We start from the raw sequence: 27878 nt of genomic DNA, 5'->3' as shown, positions 1-27878 counted from the left end.
TCTTAAGTGCTGGCCCCTGGGTTGGGTTCCTGGTTCCTTATTGTATGGGTAAGCTGTTAGGAGACTGCATACGGGGCTGCTGGCTGGAAGGCTCTTGAGACTTGGCTGCATTCTAGACCTATGGTAGGATGATTGCAGTAGCATAAGCAGACAGGATAGGTGGACGGGACTAATGCTGGTGGCTGCAGTGGGTAGTGAGAATTGAGATCTGTGCCAGCTGTAGTGGAGGCCTCACTGGCCTGCAGGGCGAGTGGAAGCGGAGCTGTCGTGACCTTGAGGCCTCCGGAGTGCACAGAGCTGTGGAGAGACCTCCGAGCCTTGTCCAGGTGGGCTGGGGGACCTGCCGCCACTGTGCGTCTCCTGTTCTGTCTCTGCCTTGGCCTCTCCCTTTGGGCTCCCAGGACAGTGCCTTCTCTCCTGTGCCTGGTGGAGGGTGCCTGGCTTACGGATAGATAATGCTGCCTCAGAGCTAAGGGCAGGGCTGCTCAGAGCATAGTTTTGGGTTTGTGTGCAGATCAGTTGGTCAGGGCGGAGTATAGTTCCTGCCCACCTTCGAGGACTCCTTGTGAGGTTTGGGGGAGGGAAGCCTACAGGAGCTTAGACCCAGCCAACGGGAGCAGATGTTAATCAGGAGCCATGCTGCTGTCCCAAGCGGGAGTCTGGCCTACACAGGTGTGACTGGGCGTGTGCTCGGTAGCTGTGTGAAGTGTTGGCCACTCAGCTGTCTAGCCCTTGAAACAGGTACAGCAGTGACAGTGTGTAAGAAGTGTTTCCTCCAATGGTGGTTGGTAGAGGTGCCTGCCGGCAGGCTTCTTATTCACTCCTGGGCAGGTGTCACGATGTTCTCCCTGGCACTTGAGGGGCTCAGAATCCAAGCTTATGCACTTATAGCACCCTGTACCCCACAGCTTGGTGTCTAATCTGTGCTTGGTGAATGTGATCTGTTCTGTTGGCTAAGGAAGACAGCTGCAGCCGTGGGAAGGGAGGAGTTGGGAAGGCTTCCCAAGGGAGGAACTTTAGATACTGGGCCCTGGCACATGTGCATGTCACCTCAGCAGATCTAGAGAGGTGTAAGGCCAGGTGATATCTACACACCCAGAAAACAGCCCAGCCCAGAGGGTGGGTCTGAGGTGGCCCTGTACTGCAAATGTAATGTAGTGTTTTTAGAGGGTTTTAGGTTTACAGAAAGTTGAGCAGGAGCACTGTTCCCTTATGCCCGTCCACTAACCCCAGGCTCCGGGCTGGATGTTGTTGGTGTCCATTCCACCTCATCCTGAGGTGGCTTGCTGTTCTCAGTAAATCCTGACGGGCACTGTAGTCATCCAGCAAGCACAGTGGACTCTGGAACAGGGTTTGGCTTGTGGCAGTTTTCAGTTACTTTCCATTGGTTAAGAATTCAGGTGCTCAGGAGTGAGTCTGAAGATCTGCAGACACATTTGAGGCTCAGAGCTAGTGCTCAAATCCAGGTTTGGCTTGGCTTCTGCTTCCTGGCTGTGATTGGCCAGGAAGTGCTCCTCAGGAACTGCTCTAGCTGAGGGCCACGTTTACCACAGCTTTACAGTGGAGTAAGAGTCTAGAAGGCTCTCCTGGGGTGGGCGGGGCCAAGGCTTTTCTCTATCCTGACTATGTTTACTTCATTTCCTTGCCAAACAGGCCTTGCTAGCCTTGGTTGGCAGTGACCATACTTTCCTGAAGGGACTAGAGTCCACAGGAAGTGGGTGTGCTAGATCAGTTAGGAGCCAGAGGATCTCATCCACTGAAACACTGGAGGGGGGACCAGGAGGACCAGGAAGTGACTCCGTGCCATGTCTAAATACAGCCTCAGATATGGATAAGTGACGATGTTCTCAGAGTGTGACTACCAAAGCTGGATGAGATGGAGCAGTCCCTACAAGCTCACCTTGTGGGACAAGTCTGAGCCCAGCGATGGCGGACACTGGGATGCATCTGCTGCATGGTGAGGACTGCCTGAGGACTGAGGAGATGGAGGCTCCGCTTTGGTCTGGTGCTGGATGTAGGCCTTGGTTAAAGAGGGAGCTGAGGGCTGGAGAGATGGCTCAGTGGGTAAGAGCACTGACTGCTCTTCCAAAGGTCCTGAGTTCACATCCCGGCAAACACATGGTGGTTCACAACCATCCATAAGAGATCTGACATCCTCTGCTGGGATGTCTGAAGACAGCAACAGTGTACTTGCATATGATAATAAATCAATCTTAAAAAAAAAGAAAAGAACAATTATTTAAAAAAAAAAAAAGAGGGAGCCTAAGAGCCTGGTGTGAGGGGAAAGGCCTCACACAGACAAGGGAAGGCAGAAGGGATCTGCTGGGAAAGCAGAGTGGTTGCTCTGTGGAGCACCCTAGTGGAGCACGGCAGGACAGTGGGAGGGTGAGGCCAGCCAATGCCATCAATGTTCTGCGTTCTCAAGTGATAAGTACCTTAGTACTCGCCCTCAGATCCCAGAAGGAAACAGAAATGATGCCAGAGAGTGAGTACAAAGCTGCCGTGGGTTGGGAGTGGGTCCTGGACAGGAAGAGGAAGTCAGCCCTTGAGGAGAGGAGGAGCCGGAGTCTCCAGAGGGAGTCGGGGTAGGCAGTGAGATTGGGGGTCTGGAAGGCGGGAGGATGGCAAGCTGAGGCCACACGGGGTCCTTTGAGATCTGGGGGTGAATGTGGCTTTTGTGGCTAGTGGGGTGGGTATGTGATGGGGTTGGTTTAGGCGGGATAGTGTTTCCTGCTCATGGCAGTTTTACTAAATTAGGGAGATCCCTTCCATAATATAAATTCACCCACTAAAAGCACAATCTGATGGCTTTTGCCATGGTCACTGCATTTTGGATTTGACACAAGAGATTTTAGAAAATGTCTACTCGCCTCAGCCCTAGGAGCCATTGTATCTCCTCTATGGCAGTGCTTCCCAGCCTTCTAATGCTGGGACCCTTTAGTGCAGTTCCTCATGTAGTGCTGACCCCCAACCATAACATTAACTGATTTTGCTGCTAATTGTTTAGGTAAATATCTGCTATGCAGGACATCTGATGTGTGACCCCAGCTGGGGTCTCAGTGGACAGGTTGCTCCGTGGGTTTGCGTATTTTAGGTGTCTTACATAGAGTTGAGCAGTCTATGTTGTCCTGAATTTGGCTTGCTTTACAAGCAGAAAGCCTTGGAGGGTCACCTTTGCTCTCTGTGTCTTTGTGGCCATGTGTGTGTGGTGTGTCATGTTGGCTGTTTGTGTGCATGGGCTCGTTTGGGCTTCTGGGTTTACGGCTTCCCTGACCGTTTACATCTAGAGTTCCATGTGACAGGATTTTACTCTAGAGTGTAGACTAGTAAATGGCTGCATTGATGGTGACTGCTTGTGTAACCTGGAAGGCTGGCCTGGTGCTTTCCGAAGCAGGTCAGCACTTTGCCCTCTCCGCACTCAGGCCACAGGCTCTCCAGCCCCTTTACCCTGTTTGTGGGGTCGGGGTCTCAGCTCTCCTCCCCCAGGCCTGGCTGCCCCTCCTGGCCCTGCGGTTGCAGCTCTGCACTGGTCCTCAAGCTCTGCAGCCACTGAGCCGTCTGCCTCAGCTCGTCTGCCCAGGGTTTTATTTCACGCTATTTGAACTGAGTGAAAGATTAAGGTCATGGAGTGGAGAGAGGTCTTGAGAGGTTTAGTCTAGATCCAGAACTCGGGTGCCAGTGAGGGAGGAGAGAGAACAGAGGAGACACTGGCTTGGTTGGGGCCTTTGAGAAAGGGGGAGATGAAGTCCTTGCTGGTGAACCAGGGGGGTGGGTGTGGGTATAGAGAGGGTGCTTGAGACGCAGAAGTGGATGGGGGCACTTGGTGACAGTGAAGTCCGAGAGGGTGTTTGTGAATGAGAACTGGTAGAGAGCAGGCCGCCTGGAGGTGGTAAGGAAGGAGAGGCCCTGGCAGGCAGAGCAGCACTCCTGCCTGCTGGGAGGAGGAGGGGAGGGAGGCATTCCTGCCTGGAAGCCAGTGAGGGAGCTGAGGGCCAGGAGGGGCTTTGCAACCGGGCCCAGCCGATGGGGGCAGGGGGGGGGGCGCGGAAGTAGGATTGGCAGCAGAAGAAAGCAAGGGGATAATTGGTGGGCAGGCATCCAGAGGGGGGGTGGGTGGGACCTAATAACAACAATAATAACAATAATTTGTCTGGGTTAATAGCTCTGTCAGATCCATGTGCTAATTGGATTGCTTAAGGGCCCTGCTGGGAGGGGTGGGGCTGAGGGAGGGTGCCCTTTCTTTTACCTCTGCAAGGTGGAGGTCAGAGCAGGCTGAGCTCTGTAGAGGCTGGAGGTGCTGGCTGAGCTGGGAGAGGAGGAGGACGACGAGGGGGGGATGGACCTCCAGGGTCCTGTTTGTTCGGAAGGTGCCTAGCAGCTTGCTGCCTGGGCTGTTGGATGTCTGCAGAGATTCTAGAGACTGAAGCTAGAGGACAAAGCCTGTCACAGGCAGGCACGAGCTCTGCACCGGGCATCCATGCACATTGTGGAGTTTTCTTGTGCTCAGGGTGGGGCCTTCTCTGTGGGAACTCTTAGAGACTAGGGAGTTGGGTTGTGGCTCCTAAGAGTCCCCTGGTTCCTCTATGCCTCCCTGCAGATATGGCATCCCCACGCTGTGAGATATTGGGTGGGTCCCACACTTCAAGAACTTTGAACAAGAGGGCCAGTAGTTGAAGAATGGGTGGGATTGGAGAGATGGCTCAGCGGTTAAAAGCACTGACTGCTCTTCTGGAGGTCCTGAGTTCAAATCCTAGGAACCACATGGTGGCTCACAACCATCTGTAATGAGATTGAATTCCCTCTTCTGGAGTATCTGAAGACAGTTACAGTGTATTCACATATAATAAATAAATAATCTTAAAAAACACATAAGAATGGGTGGATGAACACATGGGAGGACTGGGTTTTCTTTTTGAACCCTTTTCAAGAATATGAATCCCGATTCATCTCCATAAGCTTGCTTCCACTGGCGGCTTCACACAGCCCTGTGAAACATCTGTCGTGTTCGGATACAGCGGAGGCCTTAAGAGCTTTGCCTTGCTCAGGGTCACGGTGTGCAGCTGTGGTAACACGGCTGAGCTTCCCGGTTGGGGTTGTCCAGGTGAAGAGAGGCGGTGCCTCTGTCTGGTATCTGGCCTGCTCTCCGCTTGTTTGCTCAAGTCAGTCAGGTGTTGTGAGCTCCTGCAGAACACTCTGTCCTGCTCTAGGCAGCCACCTAGATGGCCTTACAGCCCTGCTACCTAGAGGACACACACAAGAGGGCACCTCTGAGGCTTGGTAGAGATCTGCCTCTACCTCACAGGTAAACCCAGGTTCCTGTGTTGTGTGGCCTGCTGCTCCTCTTTGCCAGTTTGCCGGCAGGGGCCTGGAGCAAAGCAAAAGATTATGCAACAAGGCAGGAGGAACAAAGTGCCTGCCCTTTCTGAGGTTAGAATCTGCAGGGCACTTGGCGTGTGTTGTGGAGAACATACATGGATGGCAAGTCTTTCCCAGTTATTCATTTCTAAAACCGTCATTGACTGTGCCTGAGGCTCACCATTTTGCCCCACTGCCTGGTCAGCAGGCCCCAGGGAACCCTGTGTCCCCACTCCCCAGCAGTGGGTGTGGGTATGCTGCCCTAGCCAGCCTTTACAAGGGTGTTGGGGACTGACGTCAGTCTGTCTGCTGCGTCACAGGCCTTTTCAGGCTTGAGTTGTTCATCTCCCCAGCCCCTTCCAGGAAATTTTATATGGTGTACAAGCCATGGGATAGGAATCCACGCTCCTATATCCTGGGCCCAGCAGTGCCTTGGAATTGTGTGCTGCCTTGGTTGAGAGGGACTCACACAGTAGTCAGCAGCAGCAGCAGCAGCAGCAGCATATGGCCTGTAGAGATACACGCTAGGCTGCCCTGTTAACAGGCTGTGCTTCCTACCAGGGCTTTTCCTCATGACTCCCAGGCCTCAGCTTTGAAAGCTGCCCTTAGTTTTGCATTCCATGCTCCTTGACATTAGAAGTCAACTAAACTTTTCTTATAATTGGCCAGATAGTGCAAACCTAAATTGTCATTCATATAGGTGACTTGGAACTTTTGAAATCTGACTATTTGAAGGGAGACATCATGTGTTAGGAAGGGTTTGGCCAGGCTGGCAGACCTTTTCCAGCCAGCACAGGTTAGGCTCCGCATCTGTGCCTGTGACGCCGCCAGTTCTCTGTGGCCAGCGTTGCCTGGGGGTTGCTTCACTGCCTGGTCAGTATAGTGTGGCGTTCTGGTTTTTGGGAAAGAGGCTGTTCTCCTCTGACCACTGAAGACATTCTGCGGGGCTGAGGTGAAGAATTGCAGGCTCCCCCACCCCCACCCTCCTTCCTGCAGGAAGTTGGATGGAGCTGGGAATTCCCAGCAGCTCGAGCTGTTTAAAGTGAGAGCACAGCATCACACTTGGCAACCGCCTTCACAGGCCAGGTCTCTCCAGCTCCGGGAGCTCCTGGCAGTACCTGCCGCTCAAGTCCCGTTCTTCCTTCCCCCTTAGGTACTTGTATACTTTTAAAAAAGGTTACTTTCCATTAAAGGTATTTGTGTGCTGAAAATGTGCTGCTGTTTTATTATTTTTTCTCCTGAGACAGAGTTCTCTGAGTCAATAGCCCGGGCTGTCCTGGAACCCACTCCATAGACTGGCCTCAAACTCAGATTTGCCTGCCTCTGCCTCTCTAATTAAAGGCATGTGCCACTACTGCAACACCTGAACATATGTTGCTTTAAAGCAAGTCCATAGTTGGGTGGTATATTAATATATTCAGAGATTGCATAGCAATCTCTGCTGTCTAGTCCTGAATGTTTCCATTACCTGTCAGGAAGCCCATACCTCTTCATGGTCACTGCCACTTCTGTCCTCGCACGGCAGCCACTCACTAGTCTGCTTCCTGTCTGTGGACTTGTCCGGAGCATCCACACCCATGGACTCCTGCACCCTGTGACCCTGGGCTTAGGGACCTTAAGTAGTTCACTCACCCGATCCTGAGCTTAGGGGTCTTGGGCAGTTCATACCAGAAACCTAGTCCTGGTGACCTCGGGCTCCGTGTTAGGCAGTTTATGCACCTGGAGCCTTATACCACGTGACTTCTGCCTTAGTGACCTTTGTCATTTCATGCAACCATATTGCCCTGGACTTAGTGAGCTTGGGAAGTCCACGCATATGGATTAACGGGCTTAGTTCTCGTTCCTTCTCTAGCATTTGCTGTCTGTTTTTAGCTGCCACACAGCGCTGCATGCCTACCCACTCATGATGTTGCACAGATGGGTGTTTTCTCTGGCGTATGCCAAGAATGGAACTGTAAGGTTTCTCGGTAACTGCTTACCGCTTGAGAAATGTACTGTTTTTCCGAGCGACAGTGCCATCTGACATTTTCCCAGTGTACTTCAAGTTCTCTTTGTGGAGTTCTCTTGTTTGTTTCACTTTTAAGACAAGAGCTCATGTAACCCAGTGCTTTTTCATGCATCATGTAGCAGAGGTGTGCCTCCTGCCTCTGCGTCTCAGGCGCTGGTATTAACAGGTGTGCACCACGACATCGAGCTTCCTTTGGAGTTTGGTGTTCATGGTGTGCCACCTGGGGCCTGGAAGGGTTGGGTCTTGTGTAGGGGAGGCAGACCTTTCTCTTTCCTAGAGTTGAGGGCTGTGTCTGAGAAATGAGCTGACATAAAGCAGATTGACTAGAAGGAAGCTTGGCTACCTCCTTACATGTGAAAGCCAGGCCCTGTGGGTGACTGGGCTGCGGCTGGCGTGGATGGAGGACTGTCCGTGCAGATGTCCCTTCCTTGCCCTTGGCTCTTGTCTCTGACAAGATAGTTTATTCCCCTGGAACAGCGGGGCTGTGTCTCAAGAGGAAGCTGTGCTTTGGCTTTCAGGAATAAAGGGAGTCATTCCTGTCTCCACAGACGTTGAGCTGAAATCATTCCTTGCCTGGTGGTATGTTCTGGTGAGGTTCTGCTGTTTTGTCAGCTTTTGCCCACACAACTGCCCGTTCTGTTTTATAGTCTTTAAGGTTGTCAGATGAGGAAAATGGATAGAATGGAAGAGACTTAGACTCGATGACACCTATTGGTGTCATACCCTGATGGCCCGTGACTGCCTTTTCTGCTGCCCCACTACCACCACCCCCCTACCCCCCTGTCCCCTGTCCCCCCACCCATCCCCGTCCCTGTCCCAACTCCTACACATTCACATGGTGGTTGTGGCATAGGCTCCTGAGGCTTGCTGACATTTGTCACGCCTCCTAGTTTCCCCTTTAACCCTTGCCGGTTTCTCCCCCAGGAGCTTCTGGAGAGGTAATCATGCGGTAGTGCCCGCGCAACACCTGTGCACATTCCCAGAGCTGTTGAGACCTGGCTGCAGCGCCTGGCGACCACTGGGTCTGTCTGATCTTTTTTTGTGGTCCTGCCTTCTGGGGCAGGACCACGTACTGGGATTCATCGAGTTTTGTCTTTTAAGCTTCTGCTTTGCCCAGTACCATTTGCCTGTGTTTTCATTCACACCACTGCTGTCTGGTACGGGCACTTGGGCTGCCTGGCGCTGCTGTGGGTGCTGAAGGTCCCATGGGTAGTGCTGGCCTAGGAAGAGATGTCCGAGGACTGACTAACTTGGTACAACGTGAAGTGGCACTGGAATTGAGGCGCGTAAAGGGTGGGTAGACAGGCCTTTTGAGGAGGTGACTCTCATCTCAAACATAGTCTGGCAGAGACGGTTGTCATCACATGCTTAAAGGCTCTCAGGGGCCGGGAGGAACACAGCTGAGGGGGCCCAGGTGGGCGGGCTGGTGGGGAACCTGTGGTTCAGGGACTTCCCGAGGGCTGGCCTAGAAGACCTGTATGTTAGTTACCGTTGCCTTGTGGCTCAGGCTTGCCCAGCCCTGCTGCCTGCGGTTGGCTTGGGGTATAAATTTAGGAAGCAAGTCAGTCCACATGTCTGCTGCAGGAGGTATAGACTTTCTGTGTCTGAAATTCTTTTTCTGGGGTATAGGGGTAGCAGGTTCGAGACAGGGATTCTCTGTAACAGAGCCCTTGGCTGTCCTGGACTCATTTTGTAAAGCAGGCTGGCCTTGAACTCAGAGATCACCCTGCCTCTGCTTCCCAAGTGCTGGGATTTAAAGGCCACCATGTCTGGCCCTTGAAATTTCCTTGTGTTGCTCATATTTATGTAGAAATGGACAGCCTTCTGACACTGCTGTCCCAGTTGTCCTTGAGCATCCTCGGTTTAAGGAGTCCTTTAGTTGGGTGCTGTATGGCATGCGGGCCTCTGCCAGTATGGATCAGATCTGCATGGTCGGGTCGGAACCCATGCACCTCTGTCCTCCACATCGTCCATGAGGAAACTGAGTCATGGCACTGTCCTGCCTGTTTCCAGCTTTGGGGAGCTGAGCAGGGGTCTGGGAGGGTGACTGTGGCCTGTTTAGCAAATGGGGGCTGAACAGTGTCTGGAGTCAGGGTGCCGTGGCTTGAGCCACCACCGTCTGGTGCAGGCTCCTGCCTGCTGTGCAGTCTTTGTTCCCTTGCGCTGTAACCCCTGTCCCCTGTCTTTTACCTTTTCCACAGGGAGCCAGGCATGGAGCTTCGGGAAGAAGCGTGGTCTCCGGGGCCACTGGACTCCGAGGACCAGCAGATGGCCAGTCACGAGAACCCAGGTGAGGTGGCCTCGGTGGTCCCTCAGCCAACCCCACTACTCTCCCGCCAGGCCAGGGAACCATCCTTGTAACTCTGGTTGCCTGGACTCCTGCCCCTTGCCCTCCACGAGCCCCACACTCCCAGCTTAGAAGGAGAGGCTGTGATCAGGTCCCCAAGGGTCCTCTCAGCAGGACCACCCAGGGCCGTGGAGCCGCCTTTTGTCTCATGTCTGCAGCTAGCTGCTGTTGGGTGCCCCTTTGTGCCCCATATCCTGTTCTGGCTCCAAGAGTACCCTGTCTGCTTTGCGGTTGCCCTCACATGGGTGGGCCCCCAAACCCAGGGTCTGGAAGGCGGAATGAATGCGGGAAGGACCAGGAAGGGGACTCTGAGGTCACATGGGAAGATTTGGGAAGGGTGGGCTGGCCTAAATATGAAATGATTCCCTTTTAAGTGTTGGCAACATGTGTTCTGTTTGTTTAATAAAGCATTATTGGGTTGAGAAACTCTCCTGTGGGTTATGTGGAGCTAGGTTGTCGGGTAAGACCCGTCCTGGCCCACCGCCACGCTCCTCCCTCCCCTGCTGATTCCAGCCTGAGGACAAGAAAGCTCCTGAGAAGGCACTGTGAGTGGGCCCGGGTGTGTCTGACACCTGGAGCACACGGCATTGGTTTCCTCCACGTTAATAAATTGGTGCTTACAACACATTGCTTCAGTGTTCCTTAGACTTTACTGTCATGGCCCAAGGCTGTTGTCACCTCCACCTGTACACTGCCACGCACCCACCTGTGTGGGATTGCAATAAAAGTTTGGCACAATCCTGACAACTCCGTTCACGCCCGCCGACCTGAGGTGCCACTGCTCTGCTTGGGCAGACGGACCCCAGCACCTTCAAGTGCTGGGCTTCACACTCGGGCTGAGAGAGTGCAGCCTAAGGTGGGGCCAGCCCGGATAAGAAACAAAACAGGCGAGACGGGCACCTGGTGGAATCAGAACAAAGTGCTCCCCCTGCCCCAGGCCTGCAAGGACAGCAGGGACTAGGGTGTGGGGGATGGTAACTCTGGCTTAGCCGAGTGTCCAGGAGCCCTGAGGGGCCTTCTGCCAGAGACTGGGACGAAGGTCTCCCCACAGCCCCACCACAGTTCTTGCTGAGAGAGAGAGAGAGAGAGAGAGAGAGAGGGGGGGGGGCAGGCAGACAGACAGACAGACAGACCGACCTTGATTCTAAACTGTTTATTGGTTGTTCATCCTGGAGAACAGGTGCGTACACATTCCCCAGGGTGGGTCAGGAAGGAATGTCCCAGAAGGGAAGCTTATTGGCTAAACCTTGGAGCCCCCCCCCCCAGCTCCCGCATTAGCATGGAGACCTCTGTGTCCTCTGTGTCTGTGTCACCAGAGCCGCGGTCATGTTCTTTATGTGGGGAGTTGTGGTCTCCTGTTCCGGGCCAGGGATGTGGGTGGATCTGGTCGGGAGTAGGTGAGATACCCACTGTCGTCAGGTGGGTGCGGGGTTTCTGACCCCACTCCACCTTGCTCGGTTCCCTGGTGTGGCCCGCTGCCCCGTACTGACTGGCCTAGTTTCCTGTCTGTTGCTATGCTAAAATAACAACAGAACATTACTTAGGGGAGAAGGGCTTTTAATTCCAGGTTCCTCATGTCATGAAGTCACAGTGGCAGGGACTTGAAACAGTGCATCACAGCCGAGAGCACAGGGGATGAATGCGTGTCTGCTAGCTTGGGCCCAGTTGGATTTCTTTCCATTACCTTTATTTTTTTTTTAAATACCTTTCCTTCTCTTATTTATTTATTTATTTATTTATTTATTTATTTATTTATTTATTTATTTATTTATTTATTGTGAGTACACTGTAGCTGTCTTCAGACACACCAGGAAGAGAGCATCAGGTCTCATTGCAGACCGTTGTGAGCCACCACATGGTTGCTGGAATTTGAACTCAGGACATCCGGAAGAGCAGTCAGTGCTCTTAATCGCTGAGCCATCTCTCCAGCACGATTTCTTTCCATTTTTAATAGTTTAATTTTCCCTGATTAGGGGAATGATACCCTCACAATGGGCTGGCTCTTTCCACATCAGTTAACTGATGACAGTTCCCATAGACATACCCACAGGACATCTCGGTGTAGACAGCCAGGTTAATGTAGGTTGTGTGAGGTTGACAGAGCTGTCTAGCACACTGATGTTGCTTTCCCTAGGCTCTGCCTCACTCACGTGCTGGTCTGGTCATCGCATCTGACTGGGCACCAATGATGGCTCTCAGCACGCACTGGCTCTGCACAGTGGGTGCCATGTTGTCAGATTGGCAGAGGGCTGGATTGTGGGGTTCTAGGATTCCGGGGTTCTAGGATTCCTTTCTTCTTTCTCTCCTTCCTTCCTTCCTTCCTTCCTTCCTTCCTTCCTTCCTTCCTTCCTTCCTTCCTTCCTTCCTCTCTCTCTCTCTCTCTCCCTCCCTCCCTCCCTCCTTTCTTTTCTTTTCTTTTCTTTCTTTCTTCCTTCCTTTCTTTCTTTCTTTCTTTCTTTCTTTCTTTCTTTCTTTCTTTCTTTCTTTCTTTCTTTCTTTCTTTCTTTCTTTCTTTCTTTCTTTCTTTCTTTCTCTTTCTCTCTCTCTCTCCCTCCCTCCCTCCCTCCCTCCCTCCCTCCCTCCCTCCCTCCCTCCCTCCCGTCCGTCCGTCTTGAACTTACACATTTCTGGGAAGCCTGTTCAACCAGAGGGGCTGCTGCCGCAGGCGCTGCCCGAACGGCACTTCAGTGTGTCCTCTCAGTGCGCAGACCCTTGGAGGTCAGGCTGCCTGCTGCCCGGCCTTACTGTTGAATGTGGATTTGGGGCCGAGGCTGAGCAGCTGTCGTCGGGATGGGGTGAAAGAAGATCTGGGTCTCCCTAGGCAGCCGTAGTTTCGTAGTTGATCTCTTAGGCTGCTTTTCTCCTGGCTGCTCCAGCTGCCATGTGAAATGGGCAGTGGCCGTGGCCAGGGAGACCCCTCCACACTGGCTTGGTCCTTAGCTCAGGGACAGGATGCTTGGAAAGAAAAACAGAAAAGGGCTTTCAGCTGCTGTTTGGTAGTGTCCTCCTGGGTGATGAGGAGGCTCTGTCCTCCGGGTACAACATTGCACCCACCCTGCTATGCACCTTGGTCACCAGGGAGAGCTTACTTCAAAACTGTAGAACAGGCCTTGAATCTTCCCAGGTCTCTCTGTAGGAATACAGCAGCACATAGCCAAACCCCAAATCCAGAGTCCTTAGAGCACACTGACAGTTGTCAGGCCTTGAGCATCCTTGCTAGCTCTAGCAGACAGCAGATGGGATAATCACCTCAGCCTGGGTATGTTGGGGTGGCTAAGAGGAAGGTGGCAGAAGAGATGACCCTCAGGTATTCATCTGGGAATCTTGGGGACAGGGGTAGGGACACGCTCAGAAAAAGTAGGTGTTTTGTGCAGAACCTTGTGGGACATGAGAGGACAGGGAGGCCAGTGCCTGGAGCAGCCTGGGTTCTTCAGCCAGCTAGGTCCAGCCCTGCAGGACACAGCCCAGCTGGTCCCTGTCGTGAGTGGGGAGGGGGAGGGGGAGAGTGTCTGATAGTAGTAGGGTGGCAGAAGGCCATTGGTGTGACCACAGTAGAAACGACCAAGCCCATCCTATCGCTTTATAGACAGGTAACCAGGGTACGTTCCTCCAGAGCTCTGGATTGCTTAGATGTGCTGAAAGAGACCATGGCATGCAGGAGAACCACGATCAGAGAACTTTTCAATGGAGCAAACTTAGGAAAGATTCAGAGTCAAAACCCAAATCATCTCAGAGTAAAAAGACTAACAGCAAGTCAAGGGAATAGGCACATTGTTCCTCAAATACTAAAGGTGAGCGAGCGTCCAAGAGCACGGACATTGACCTTCCAGAAGAGCCGACTGTGACTGCAGCTCCACAGTCCGACAGCTCTGGGCATCTGTACCCACACCCACAACGCCCTGCACCCCACCCCATAATACATATAAGTCAAATTTATTTTTAAAATGTGAAAGTGGGATAATTGTAAGATGAAAATGATTTTTTGCCTATTTTTGTTAAGTTTTTGCTTTTTGAGACAGGGTTTCTCTGTGTAGCCCTGGCTGTCCTGGAACTCACTCTGTAGACCAGGAGAACAGCACTGCCCAGGAAACATGAAAAATTTAAGAGATGCAAATGGAGTAAAGAGTGGGGTTTAGGCAGAGAAAGTGTGACGTAGGTTAGACTGAGGCCCTGACACATTGGAAGCAAGGAACAGAGTGCTGCTCCTACCCAGGACCCAGGCTCCATTATCAGCACCCGTGTCTCACGGCTGTGTGGAACTCCGGCTCCTGCTCCAGGAATCTAGCGCCTCTCTGGCCTCCAGGTGATCTATACACTTGTGGCATTCATATGCACAGACACGTGCACATGCAAATATAGATACATCCTAAAACCTAATTCATGTGAGGAGCCCTGCCCTGCACTGGGGCTGTTGCGAGAACCAGGCAGCAACAGTGAGAGGGACTGTGAAGAGCAGGGCGCTGGTAGGGCTCAGTCGCAGCACTCTACTGTAAAGAGCAGGGCGCTGGGTAGGGCTCAGTCGCAGCACTCTACTGTAAAGAGCAGGTGCCGGTAGGGCTCAGTCGCAGCACTCTACTATAAAGAGCAGGGTGCCGGTAGGTAGGGCTCAGTCGCAGCACTCTACTGTAAAGAGCAGGGCGCTGGGTAGGGCTCAGTCGCAGCACTCTACTGTAAAGAGCAGGGTGCCGGTAGGTAGGGCTCAGTCGCAGCACTCTACTGTAAAGAGCAGGGCGCCGGTAGGGCTCAGTCGCAGCACTCTACTGTAAAGAGCAGGGCGCTGGGTAGGGCTCAGTCGCAGCACTCTACTGTAAAGAGCAGGGCGCCGGTAGGGCTCAGTCGCAGCACTCTACTGTAAAGAGCAGGGCGCCGGTAGGGCTCAGTCGCAGCACTCTACTGTAAAGAGCAGGGCGCTGGTAGGGCTCAGTCGCAGCACTCTACTGTAAAGAGCAGGGTGCTGGGTAGGGCTCAGTCGCAGCACTCTACTGTAAAGAGCAGGGTGCTGGTAGGGCTCAGTCGCAGCACTCTACTGTAAAGAGCAGGGCGTCGGTAGGTAGGGCTCAGTCGCAGCACACCGTAGCATGTGCCCAGGGCCCTGCGTGTAATCCTGCCTGCTGTAAAACCAAACTCCAGCTTCCCGGCAGAATGACTTAGAAGGAGAGGAAAGGCCGCTGCTACACTTCCTGACAAAAGTCTAAATCTGTGACAGTATGCGGGTGAGAGGTCAGCCAAGAGTTCAAAGGGCGTTGACAAAGAGCAAGAGCCAGTTAAGTCCTCACCTGGGTGCCTTTCCCGGAAAAGCTATGCTGACTGAGCTTTGTACAACCCCAGTGACCAGGAAGAGACAAAATGTGGGCCGCGGGCGTGGGCTTCATTGGGACAAAGAACTAGAGGCCACCCAGATGCCTGCCCACGAAGACGACTGAGGGAAGGACAGAGCCTCCATAGGACAAGGAAGGCAGCAGGGGTCAGTCCTGTAAGCGGCCGCAGTGTTCTGATTCTGTCGTCACCCACAGAGCCGTGGCGAGGTGAGGATAGGCAGTGTCTCTGTGGAGAAAAGGAGGACTGCATAGCTTAAATAAAAACCTTTGCTTTCTGAGGATTCATATGGCAAGCACCAGTGTGGAGTTTTATTTGAAAACAAGACACAAAACAGGCACCTCCTGATTCTGCTCCCTGAAGACTGCGTTGGCAGGCTGACCTGGAGGCTCTAGGGCAAGAAGCAGATAAGCTAAACGGACTTGTTGAGGGCACCAGAGCCCAGGGTAGACCACGGGCCTTGCAGAGGTCCCCACTCAGAGTTGGCAGTTTAGCCAAAGTGAATTTAACATAACATTCGTTTTTGCTGTGGTACTGAGGATCCAACCTGGAGTCTTGGCTAGACGTTCTAGACAAGGGTGCTACGCTACCACAGAGCTACATCCCCAGTCCTGTTTCTATTTTTATTTTGAGACAGAGGCTTGCGAAGTTGGCTTTGAGCTCCTAGCCCAAGCAGGCCTTGAACTTTCAAACCTGCCTCAGCCTCCCGCGTAGCTGGGATTGCAGGTCTGTGTCACCAGAACCAGCCTGTAGCGTGAGTTTCATATGATGCCAGGAAGGGGGGAGATTGATTTGCTGAAGAATAGAGAACCTTGAATACTGGGCACAGATGGTCCGCCTACAGCCTCCTGAAGTGACCAAGTACCAAGACCCTGATGGGGTGTCGTGAAATCAGTATAACTGCTATCTCACAAAACAAAATAGCTGCCCCTTCTGTGTCCAGTTAGTCTGTGATCTGAGCATGGTCCCAAGCGGTACCAGAAACTTGAGAAAGAACCAGGCAGCATCTCAAGGCTGCCTTTGGCAAGGGTGAGCTGCCAGTCTAATGGTCCAGAGGTGAGGTTGCAAGTTCCATCTCGCTGCTGGGGTATGTGAACTCGGCTCAGGCAGACAAAACACAGAATGCTAGGCTGCATTTTACCCTGTGCCAACATCAAGGTGCTGGGTATGCCGGGGTGGGGGGTGGGGCGAAGGGGTGGGGGGGCAGGCACCGCTCTGGTGGGAAAATGCAGCCGAAGATGGGCATCTCAGCCTGCGTGAGAAACGGTGCGGGCTGAGGCCAGAGCTGGGGCTCCTAACTCCTTGGTGTCCTGCTGCCACTGGAGGCTAGGTGGAGTGTGGGATGGAGGGGTCCTGGGGGGCCAGGGCTGCTAAGGAGCGAATGTCCGGGAGCCTAGAGGGGCCTTCTGCAGGAGACTCGGGCGGTGCAGGCTCTGCAGGACGAACCCACAACGCCCCCATGACGGTTCTTGCTGAGACAGAGAGAGAGAGAGAGAGAGAGAGAGAGAGAGAGAGAGAGAGAGAGAGAGAGAGAGAGAGAGGCAGGCAGGCAGACAGACAGACAGACAGACCTTGATTCTAAACTGTTTATTGGTTGTTCATCCTGAGAACAGGTGCGTACACATTCCCCAGGGTGGGTCAGGAAGGAATGTCCCAGAAGGGAAGCTTATTGGCTAAACCTTGGAGCCCCGCCAGCTCCCACATTAGCTTGGAGACCTCTGTGTCCTCTGTGTCTGTGTCACCAGAGCCGCGGTCATGTTCTTTATGTGGGGAGTTGTGGTCTCCTGTTCCGGGCCAGGGATGTGGGTGGATCTGGTCGGGAGTAGGTGAGATACCCACTGTCGTCAGGTGGGTGCGGGGTTTCTGACCCCACTCGACCTTGCTCGGTTCCCTGGTGTAGCCCGCTGCCCCGCAGATGTACTGTGTGGCTGGCAGAGACATAGATGCCTGGTTCTAACGTTTTGAAATTTTATTTTATGTATAAATGTTTTGCCAGTGTGTGTGTGTGTGTGTGTGTGTGTGTATGTAGACCACATATTTCCCTGGTGCCTGGGGAGGTCAGAGAGGGTGTCGGAGCTACATAGGGTTGTGAGTCGCCATATGGGTGCTGGGAATCAAACCTGAGTCCTCTGCAAGGGCAGCAAGGGCCCTTGATCACTGAGCCGTCTCTGAAGACCGCACTGAGGGGAAAAAAAGACGTTGCCAGCCCTGTCTTCCCTGAGACAGTGCGGTCGAGAGCAGCCGCCCTCCTGAGCTGGCCGTCTGTCCCTCGCTACGTGCCCACAGCACCTCTTTCCGACTCCATTGCTCTTTAGAACCTGCTGTTCTGTGGAGCACACGTTCTGGCCCACTTGAATTCCAGGCATCAGCTAAACAGGAACTCCACCTTTTATGTGATTAGCTCCCGGGGACTTAATATCTGCTTATCTACAAAGCAGGCGCACTAAGCAGACCAACCAGACAGTGGAGGAAGGTCAGAGCCTGGGGGAGGAGCCTGCCTGCTCCATCACTGAGCTCCTTACCAGCCTTCCCGGTTCTCGGACGGCCCCTCCCTCCCTAGGTTGTCACCTGAGCCTGTATTCAGCATTCAGAGTCCATGTCTGACTGCAAATGCTGTGTGGAGATGCACACAGCACACTGGCACTCTGAATTTCTGAGCTTTACAATGTTTTCAGTTCTACTCTGTGTGCATGGGAGGTTGTGCGGCAAGCATGTCACCGAGCACGTGGAGGCCAGGGCACAGCCTGAGGTGTGTGTGGCCTTCTGCCATGTGCGTACTGTGACTGCGTTGAGACTGTGGGGCTCAGCACACCCTGACCTGCTCGCTCGCTCAGCTGACTTCCAGGCCCCGCCATGACACTGAACACACGCATCACTGTATTTGTTTTACCCTCATCTCCACCACCCTCCCCATGCACGCACTGGTCCCTTCCCCCCATAGTCCTCCTGCTCTCTCCTCGCCCTGCCGTCAGGCCTGGCCCAGCTCAGCCCCCTTCTACTGTCTACTTCATTCTCCCATATGTGCATTTAAGTGTGTGTGTGTGTCACTGTCACTGAGGCTGCCTTGCCAGGGGGATCCCGGAATCCATTTGTCTCTACCCACCAGGCAGCACTGGAGGTTCAGGTCTGCACGGCCATACACGGGTGTTGGGGATTTGAACTTGGAACCTTTTGCTTTCACAGCAAGTGAACTCCATCTCCCCCCGCCCCCAACCATATACATTATAGTTTCAGCTATTTTTCTTAAGATTTCATTCTTTCATTATTTCTCTGAATAAAATGGTGTTGTATGTAACTATTGTTTTGGGGAAGGGCTTCTAAGCTCGCCTCATTTCTGGGCACTTGTGATTAACAGCAGCAGTGAGCACAGTTGGGCAGGTATCTCTGCTCTGCCCACCTTGGGCCTACATTGTTTCCCACGTGAACCATGCTCATCCGTTTTGCCTTAGACTAGTTAGTAAATCTCAGCCTTGAGTATGTGGAGCCACCCAGGTTGGCTTGTGACAGTCCATCTGACGTTGGGGGTTAAAGCAGGGGGGGGGGGCTGAAGGTCCTAGGGCTTCACGGGGAGCCCCCTCCCCCGACTTTGAGGTTGGAACTGCTGCAGATGTGTGAAGCCAGTGACCTGGTGTGGCTGCTCAGTAGGTCCGGTTGAGCACTGCACATCTTGGCTTCCTGGTTCCATCACCACGCACCGAGCCCTGGAACCTGGATATTTCTTCCGAGGAAAGAAGGGCAACCAGGGCACAGCCCCCCACAAGGACCTTGGTTTTGATCCAGGAATTTACAGATACCAAAGAGGATTTGAAGACAGTTGATCGGACTTAGAGGGAGAGAGAGATTCATAAGGCTCAGGGTATTCAGGAGAAGGGAGACAGAAAGTCACAGTTTTAATAGTTTCTTTTTTTAAAAAAAATTATTTATTATTATAAATAAGTACACTGTAGGCATCTTCAGACACACCAGAAGAGGGCATCAGGTCTCATCACAGATGGTTGTGAGCCACCATGTGGTTGCTGGGATTTGAACTCAGGACCTTCATAAGAACAGCCAGTGCTCTTAACCGCTGAGCCATCTCTCCAGCCATAATAGTTTCTTTTCAATAGAGCTTGACAGAGTAGAGACTGGGCCCCAGGGCCCCAGGCCCAGCAGGGTCTTGTTCACACAGGTTCTGATGGTATGGGAATTAAGTGGGAGCAGCTCTTCACAGTAGGACCAAACAAAGAGGGAATGTTTAATCTTTGCAGTTCTGACCTGCAGTCAGCTAAGAGTTGCTGTGTGGCCCAGAACTCAGGACGTCTAGGATGGGTATAGCAACAGTGGACGCTTGCCTGTCTTCTCCTTGCTTGTGGGGCTGGTCAAGCCCTGTCACTTCAGCCTTAGCCGTCCAGTCAGTTGTCACGGTCTGTATACCCTCTGCTGAACTGATTTTGAAGTAGCCCCTGAAGGCTCCGAGAGTTCCCATCTTAACCTTTGAAGGCAGCCTCCTGTTGAGTTTTCTACAGCTCCTCCACCTCCCAATGAGGCCCAGCTGTGGTGGTCTGCAGGCAGCCTTTCCCAGTGGAGCTGCGGGGCATTGGACCCTGCCTCCTTCCCTCGTCTCCATGCCTGTTGTTATCTGTCTGGCTTCAGGCAGGCCTCCTCAGACTATAAACCTGGACTTCTCCTTCTCAGTGTAGGAGGGACCTTGCCTCGAGCTCACTGTCACCCAGCCCTGACAGGGAGGGAGAAAGATGGCCTTCCAGACCTCTGTGGGCTTGGAGGAGAGCTATGGGCCGTTCACATCCTTTGTCTCAGAAAGCTGACTCTGATGGTCGTGTCTCCATTGCAGAGTTCCCCCTCCCTAGGATCCCATTCTAAGGAAGCAGATGCGGGCTTGGCACAGCCTCGGAGTGAGCTATAGTCACTCATTTGCAAGATTAGCTCTGGGGTAGCACTTGAGCTGTGGAGCTGGTGAGAGAGAGCACCCCAGGGGCCGTGAGAGCCTGACAGAGACGCTGTCTGGGTGGGTTGGCAGGGAACACCTGGTGAGGCCCCGGCCTATGACTGCGGGCCTTGGTTCTGCTGGGAAATGGGGAGGCAGAGGAAGTTTGAGGGGTGGGCAGGCCCCTGGGGAGATAGCAGGCAGGGTGCTCCAGGCCTGGGCAGGACCGGTCAGCCTGGGACGGGAGACGCGTGTAGAAAGGCTGGGCTGCCTTGGGAGGTGGGTGTTGTTTCCAGTTGTCCAGACCAAGGCTCCTCTTCTGTAGTTGTCCATGGTGTGTGTGTGGGGGGGGTGAGGGGTGGGGACAGTCCAACTTAGTTTGTAATAGAGGCTAACTATGTGGTTGGGCCTCGCATGCCCAGGCAGAGGGGTGAGCATACCTCCCAAGCTCAGGTCCCACCTTCTTTGTCTAACTTGTTTCTCCTTTTCTGTTGCCTACCCAGCAGTCGCAAATGTCCAGATGTGACACCATTACTTCCTAGCCTGCAGGCCTGGCCCTCCCATCCTGACTGGGGTTCAGAGGCGACTTGTCTTGTGCTTCCCCTTGCACCCTTCCCTTTGCCCACTGCAGCTTTGGTCAGTAGACCTTTGTGGGGGCCTGGTCGCCTTAGGTCTGCAGGTCCAGAGAAAGACTAGCAGAGAGGCCATGCTTGCAGAAGAAAAACAAGTATTAGGGAGATGGGTTACGAACACAAAAATACTTGAAGTGCCTCAAGTGGTTGGTGTCCTATGGGATAAGGTGTGCTGGATACGCATGGGTACAACACAGCAGTCCTCACGTTGGAGGAACCCGGAAAGCACGAGCTGCCCTGGGCCACTCAGTCAGCTGGAATCCATTGGTAGCCCGCCCATGGGCGTTCCCTGTGGGTCCACCACCTCTGACTTGCCTCCTCCTCCCTCTTGCTTTGCAGTGGGCATCCTCATCATGGATGACGATGACGTCCCCAGCTGGCCCCCGACCAAGCTGTCCCCACCCCAGTCTGCACCTCCTCCTGGGCCCCCGCCCCGGCCCCGGCCGCCAGCACCCTACATCTGCACTGAGTGTGGCAAAAGCTTCAGCCATTGGTCGAAGCTGACGCGGCACCAACGCACGCACACAGGCGAGCGGCCCAACGCCTGTACCGACTGCGGCAAGACCTTCTCACAGAGCTCGCACCTGGTGCAGCACCGGCGCATCCACACGGGCGAGAAGCCCTACGCCTGCTCAGAGTGCGGCAAGCGCTTCAGCTGGAGCTCCAACCTCATGCAGCACCAGCGCATCCACACGGGCGAGAAGCCCTACACTTGCCCCGACTGCGGCCGCAGCTTCACCCAGAGCAAGAGCCTGGCCAAGCACCGGCGCTCCCACAGCGGTCTAAAGCCCTTCGTGTGCCCGCGCTGCGGCCGTGGCTTCAGCCAGCCCAAGAGCCTGGCACGCCACCTGCGGTTGCACCCAGAGTTGTCAGGGCCAGGTGTGGCGGCCAAGGTGCTAGCAGCCAGCGTGCGGCGTGCCAAGGCGCCCGAGGAGGCCACAGCAGCGGACGGCGAACTCGCCATCCCAGTGGGCGACGGCGAGGGCATCATCGTGGTGGGCCCGCCAGGGGATGGCGCTGCTGCAGCCGCGGCTCTGGCCGGGGTGGGGACGCGGGCTACGGGGACACGGTCACGCAGGGCGCCGGCGCCCAAGCCATACGTGTGCATGGAGTGTGGGAAGGGCTTTGGGCACGGGGCTGGGCTGCTGGCCCACCAGCGTGCTCAACACGGGGACGGGCTGGGGGTGGCGGGTGGGGAGGAGCCTGCACACATCTGCGTGGAGTGTGGCGAGGGCTTCGTGCAGGGTGCCGCCCTGCGGAGACACAAGAAGATCCATGCAGTTGGGGCGCCTTCGGTCTGCAGCAGCTGCGGACAGAGTTTCTATCGGGCGGGTGGAGAGGACGATGGCGAGGACCAGTCGGCTGTGGCGCGGTGTGCGGAGTGTCGGGGTGGGGAAGCCCGGTAGGGACGGGACGCCCGGGGGGTGGACAGGGCCCCTCGGGCTCGGTGGGGACGATCAGTGAGCAAGACCACGAAGGAGGCCCAGAGAGAACCAGACCGAAAGGAGCAGCGGCCTTGTCTCTCTTCCCTACTCCGTGCTGTTCTGGGAGTGAGGGGACCCGCAGCTATCCGTTCTCAGGACTGCCCGCAGCCTCTCTGCTGACCCGCCCTGCCTCCTGGCGGACCTGACCTTTGTAGGTTCCCAGTCTGGGAGCCAGTCTTAGAGAACTGCAAGGATCAGTTGGCACTAGACCCCCAAGGGAAAGACCATCCCCTCCACTGCAGGTGAATGGAGGGAATCCTGGTGTATGCATCGAGAGGGTCTTCCTTCTAGAATTTTCTTTTAATCATACCGTTTGACCCCCCCCCCAATCCATTATGTTTTCTGCCCCATGGGTTCTCATCGATTTTCTGCCCCAAGTCGTTCCTCTTTCTCCTGGATTTGCAGGAGCAGAGGTGTGAAGTGGCCTCCTGTTCGTAGCACGGTCTTATTGAGAGAATGGGGTCCTGTGTGTTTCCCGTCCTGGCGGTGGAAGAAGGGATATGGGGGCAATAAATGGCATTATTCAATTGTCCCAGCACTGCCTGTTTCTTGAGTTTGGGATGGAGAAGGGAGAGAGATTAAATGGAGCTGTCCTCACTTTGGTGTGCACAAGTGACAAGCAGATGGAGGGTGACCATGTTGGACCCAGAGTGTCCCAAACCTGTTCTGGAAAAGACACGTGCTTGCCGAGGAGCCCCTTGCTGACCTGGTACAAGGTCACTGTTGAGATGGTGGCCTGTTCCTGTTGGGTAAGGGATGGCTTATGGAGGACATAGAAATAGCACACCCCTCCCTGGTCCAAGTTTTAGTCACTGGTCAGCCATATCTGCATTCTCTACAGAGCGGGTCTGCGTTGTCTGCAGAGCGGGTCTGCGTTGTCTGCAGAGCGGGTCTGCGTTGTCTGCAGAGCGGGTCTGCGTTCTCTACAGAGCGGGTCTGCGTTCTCTACAGAGCGGGTCTGCGTTCTCTGCAGCGCGGGTCTGCGTTCTCTGCAGAGCGGGTCTGCGTTCTCTACAGAGCGGGTCTGCGTTCTCTACAGAGCGGGTCTGCGTTCTCTACAGAGCGGGTCTGCGTTCTCTGCAGAGCGGGTCTGCGTTCTCTGCAGAGCGGGTCTGCGTTCTTTACAGAGCGGGTCTGCATTCTCTACAGAGCGGGTCTGCGTTCTCTGCAGAGCGGGTCTGCGTTCTCTGCAGAGCGGGTCTGCGTTCTCTGCAGAGCAGGCTGTATCTTGATGGCTGCTGCTGTTCAGTGAAGGGGATTAGAGGAGGAGGAGGAACTTGGGGCAGGTTGTTTCTGGACCCAATACCCAAGTGAGGACAGGATGTTGGCAGTTACCCTGGCATGCTTTGCTCCAGATCCTGCTCAGTGCCAGTCCAGTGCATTCCCAGACCTCCTGCAGCTGCAGGATCAGACGGGACCTCATTGTTAGGTGCAGTTTCTTGGGCGCAGTTCCCAGCTCAAGTAATTTGGGAACATGCCAGATGCACGGATCTTTTTTAATATATAGAACAGTGTCTGACATGTTTAATGATGCCAGCTCTCCCCTCCTCCTCCTCGTCCATCTTGGTAGACTTGAAAATGGCACACAGCTTCCCTGCCAAAACCAGTTCCCAGCTAGTCATGCAGCCATATTCTCCATAGAGCAGGCTGAACAGGGTGGGGTGCTGCTGTCCAGCGATGAAGTGGACGATGGGAGGAGGAGACGAGCAGGAGCAGGAACAGCTGACATACACTGAACTTGTTCGGTCATAAAACCTTCCAATCATTCATAAAGCATCTTGGTGCTGGCATGCTAATTTCTGCCACCATATGGTGCCTGTCAGCACCATGGACAGAGAGTGCAGCCGAGGTCTCTTCCAATGGAGCCCCTCTCCCACTCAGTCCACGGGCATCCTAGTTTCTGACCCAAGTATGCCCTACTAGGAGGAACTGTCCCATTTTCCAGCTAAGGAACCAGGTCAACAGAGGTCAAGTGTTGTGCCCAGGTTCTCTCAGTTGAGAAATAGCAGATATTAACCACTAGACTATAAGTCTATAGACTGTGCTTCATTGAAAACAGCCCACATAGTTGACTTTTTTTTTTAAACATCGATTCATTGATTATGTGTGTGAATTTGCATGTGGTAGTCAGAGGACAACCTGTAGGAATTACTTCTCTACTTCCACTCTGTGGATTCTGGGATCAACCTCTGGCCATGAGTCTTGAAGGCAGGCGCCTGTCCCTGCTACGCCACCTCATCAACTCATATAGAATGTATTCTTTGATACGGTGATTTGGGCTGATGGGAGCTGTGCTGGGGGAATTTGGTCAAAGAATTGGTATTTGATCACAGTAGGGGTTTTTTTGTTTTGTTTTGTTTTTCAGGTATGGGGGAAAGCCTACCAACTCTCTCATAGTAGCTTCTACAGTCCTTAAGTCATCATCCTTTGACATACTTAGTACAAAAACAAGGCTTAGTTTTTGTAAAGTTAGCACACAGAATTAAAATATGTATTTTTTTGAGACATGGTATCACATAGTCCTGTGTGGATGAAGATGTCCTTCGTCTGACCCTCCTGCCTCCCTTCTCAGTGCTGTGACTGAATATGTGAACTGCCTCACTCAGAGGAGAACTGTGCTCCTGGGGCCAGAGGGTTCTGTGGTTAAAATCACATCCTACTCTTGCAAAGAACCTGGATTCAGTTCCCAGCACCCACATGAATTGCTTGTAACTCCAACTCCAGTGTGTCCCCTATACGGTCTCTGCAGGAACACACACACACACACACACACACACGCACACGCACACGCACACACACACACACACACGCGTGCGCACACACATGCACACACTCATACACACACATGCACATGCACATACACATGCACGCATGCACACACGCACACACACAGACACATACACGCACGCGCGTGCACACACGCACACACACACGCATACGCATGCATGCATACACACATGCACACACACATGCACGCACACATACACGCACGCACACACCCACACGCACGCACAGACATGCACACGCATGCACGCATACACACACACGCATGCACACACACACACACACACACCCTTTAGAATGTTTCACTATGACAAATACATTTGCTCTTCCGTTCATACTGTCCTTCCCCTTTCCGCTCCACCTCTCCTTAGTCCCTCTGCGTCTACAAATAGTTCCCCCTTCTGCTTTCACACCATACACTCAGAAACAGATCTGCTTTCTGCACAGGGGAAAATGGCACACTAGAGGGTTTAAAGAACTGCCTTCTGGGGCTGGAGAGACGGCTCAGCAGGTAAAGACTGTTCTTCCAAAGGTCATAAGTTCAAATCCCAGCAACCACATGGTGGCTCACAACCATCTGTAAAGAGATCTGACGCCCTCTTCTGGTGTCTGGAAACAGCTACAGTGTACTTACATATAACACATAAATCTTTAAAAAAACTGCCTTCTCTACGCCAGCAAGATGATCCAGTGGGTGAAGGTCCTTGCTAGGAAGCCTGGAAACTCGAGTTTACTCCCTGGGATTCACCTGGTGGACGGAGACAGCTGCCTCCTAATAGGTGTCCTGGGACCTGCACGTGTGTGCACCCCGTGACTGTGCTCACGCCTACACTCTCCTACAGTAGTGATGTTACTCTCTGGATGTGAGCATGCTCTGCAGACCATCCTTTCCATACCTGTCCTTTGCTAGCACCCGCCATCTGTTACCTGCCTACCGCCGGTTTACCCCGCTTTTGCAGGCGCCCGGCCGCTGAGCCGCACCCCGCCTCAGTTTACCTTCTCTTTACCATCACCTGGGTTTCCGTCAAGTGCACTTACCTGTGGTGGACTAGAGGGTACATGTCTTAATTTCTCTCCCACTCTCTCTCCCTCCCCCATCTCTTCCTCTCTCTCCCTTCTCCCCCTCCTTTCCTCTTTCCCGTTCCAGCCTGATCTCAAACTTGCTTCCTTCTGATTTTGGTAATCTTGACCTTCTGATTTTCCCGCCTCACCCTCCTGAGTGCTGGCATCACAGAGTTTTCGACTATGCTGGGTTTTAAGTGATGTTGGGGACACAATCCAGATCTTTACACATTCCGGGCATGTTCTCTACAAACTAAGCCACTATCAGGTTATATAACCTCCCATCAGGTTAGTAGCGCCCAAACATCGGTGCGGATTTAAGGGGTTTAGTTATTGTTTGCTTTGTTTCTGACTCCCTGCTTCTTACCAATGCCACTGCAGGAACCCATGCCCACGAAAGGAACATATGCAAGCACGCGCATGTGTGTGCGTGTGTGTGTGTGCATACATGTGCGTGTGTGTGTGTGTGTGTGTGCGCGCGCGTGTGCGTGTGCATTTGCTTCTGGCAGGTAAAGCTGTCTCACTCGTGAGAGATGGGACTAATTTACCACGCCCGTTGGCAGTGCACAGGGTGGCTCCTCACTCCACCTTCTCCAGTGAGGGCGTCGTTATGGTGGATTTTAGGTGGACTGATTCTAGGCGGGGAAAATTTAATGGACACTAGCTATGTGCTTGAAACACTGAAGGTGTCAGATGTAGAAACTGACCCCAGAGACTTGAGGGACTTAAGTCTCCAAACCTGACAGTCCGAGTTCTTTTCTTTTCTTTTTTCTTTTCTCTTTTCATTTCTTCTTCTTATTAGATATTGCTTTGTTTACATTTCAAATGTAACCCTTTCTGAGCTACCCCTCTAAAAACCCCCTATCCCATCTCCCCCCCCCATTTACTCCACCCACCCCCCAATTTCCTGACTTGCATTCCCTTATACTGAGGCATCGAGCCTTCTCAGGACCAATAACCTTTCCTCTCATTAACGTCTGAAATGGTCATCTGCTGCTACATATGTAGCCATGGGTCCCTCCATGTTTACTCTTTGGTTGGTGGTTTAGTCCCAGGGAGTTCTGGGGGTACTGGTTGGTAGGTTTCACCTATAGAGCTACAAACCCCTTGTGTTTTCCTGTATTTCTTTAAGAGAGTTATTTATGTCCTTCTTGAAGCCCTCTATCAGCATCATGACCTGTGATTTTAAATACAAATCTTGCTTTTCCAAGTGTGTTGGGGTATCCAGGACTTGCTGTTGTGGCAGAATTGGGTTCGGATGGTGTCATGCTGCCTTGATTTCTGTTGGTTATCTCTGTTGTTAGCTGGTCCTGCTGTCTCTGGCTGGAGCTTGTGCCTCCTGTGTGCCTGCAAGCCTTTCTCAACACCCCTGGGTGACTGGCTCTCCCCTGGCACAGAGTGCTGTGGTTCTGCTCAGTTCCTGGGTGCAGATGGAGCCAGGACTGACCCTGTCTCAGCTGCTCTGCCACTCCTGTGTTCCTGCCCTCCTGGCTGCACCTGCCTGCTCAGTCGCCAGAGAGATGGCCACAGTCCAAGTTCTATCTCTAGGACCTGCATGGTGGGAGGAGAGACACTTGCACATTATTAGTCTCCCCCAACCCTTGATATTTCGAGGCAGGGTTTCTCTGTGTAGCCCTGGCTGTCCTGGCACTGACTAGGTAGACCAGGCTGGCCTGGAACTCAGAGATCCACCTGCCTCTGCCTCCTGAGTGCTGGAATTAAAGGCATGCACCACTACTATTACCTGGCCAGTCCTGGCACATTTTTCACACGTGCACCCCACCCAAGCAATCGAAAACCAAACCAAACAAAAATAGTTGAAAAAAGTCCTGGCTGCCTCTGTTTTTCACTGGAGACATCGCACAGCATGGACCAGACTTGCAGAAGAGACAATCCCAAAGGCCTGTTACCTCCCATGACAGAATCAGAAATTAGCAGGCAGCTCGCGACTCTGACTGTGTCTGAA

General features: G+C 53.4%; 1 protein-coding gene across 4 annotated transcripts in view; it reads left to right on the top strand.

Annotated features, from left to right (window-relative positions):
- Positions 1–22601, top strand: part of LOC127676329 (zinc finger protein 787) — a 38146-nt gene extending 15545 nt beyond the window's left edge. For all 4 annotated transcript variants that reach the window (XM_052172246.1, XM_052172247.1, XM_052172248.1 and 1 more), the window contains 2 exons: positions 9565–9653; positions 20922–22601. In XM_052172246.1, coding sequence (XP_052028206.1) covers positions 9565–9653; positions 20922–21988 — 1156 coding nt within the window. In that variant the 3' untranslated portion in view covers positions 21989–22601. The remainder of the gene's footprint in view (positions 1–9564; positions 9654–20921) is intronic.
- The last annotated feature ends 5277 nt before the right edge of the window (positions 22602–27878 follow it).

The sequence above is a fragment of the Apodemus sylvaticus genome, chromosome 1 (genome assembly GCF_947179515.1).
Source record: "Apodemus sylvaticus chromosome 1, mApoSyl1.1, whole genome shotgun sequence".
Lineage (NCBI taxonomy): Eukaryota > Metazoa > Chordata > Mammalia > Rodentia > Muridae > Apodemus > Apodemus sylvaticus.
This window is presented reverse-complemented; position numbering and strand designations above follow the sequence as displayed.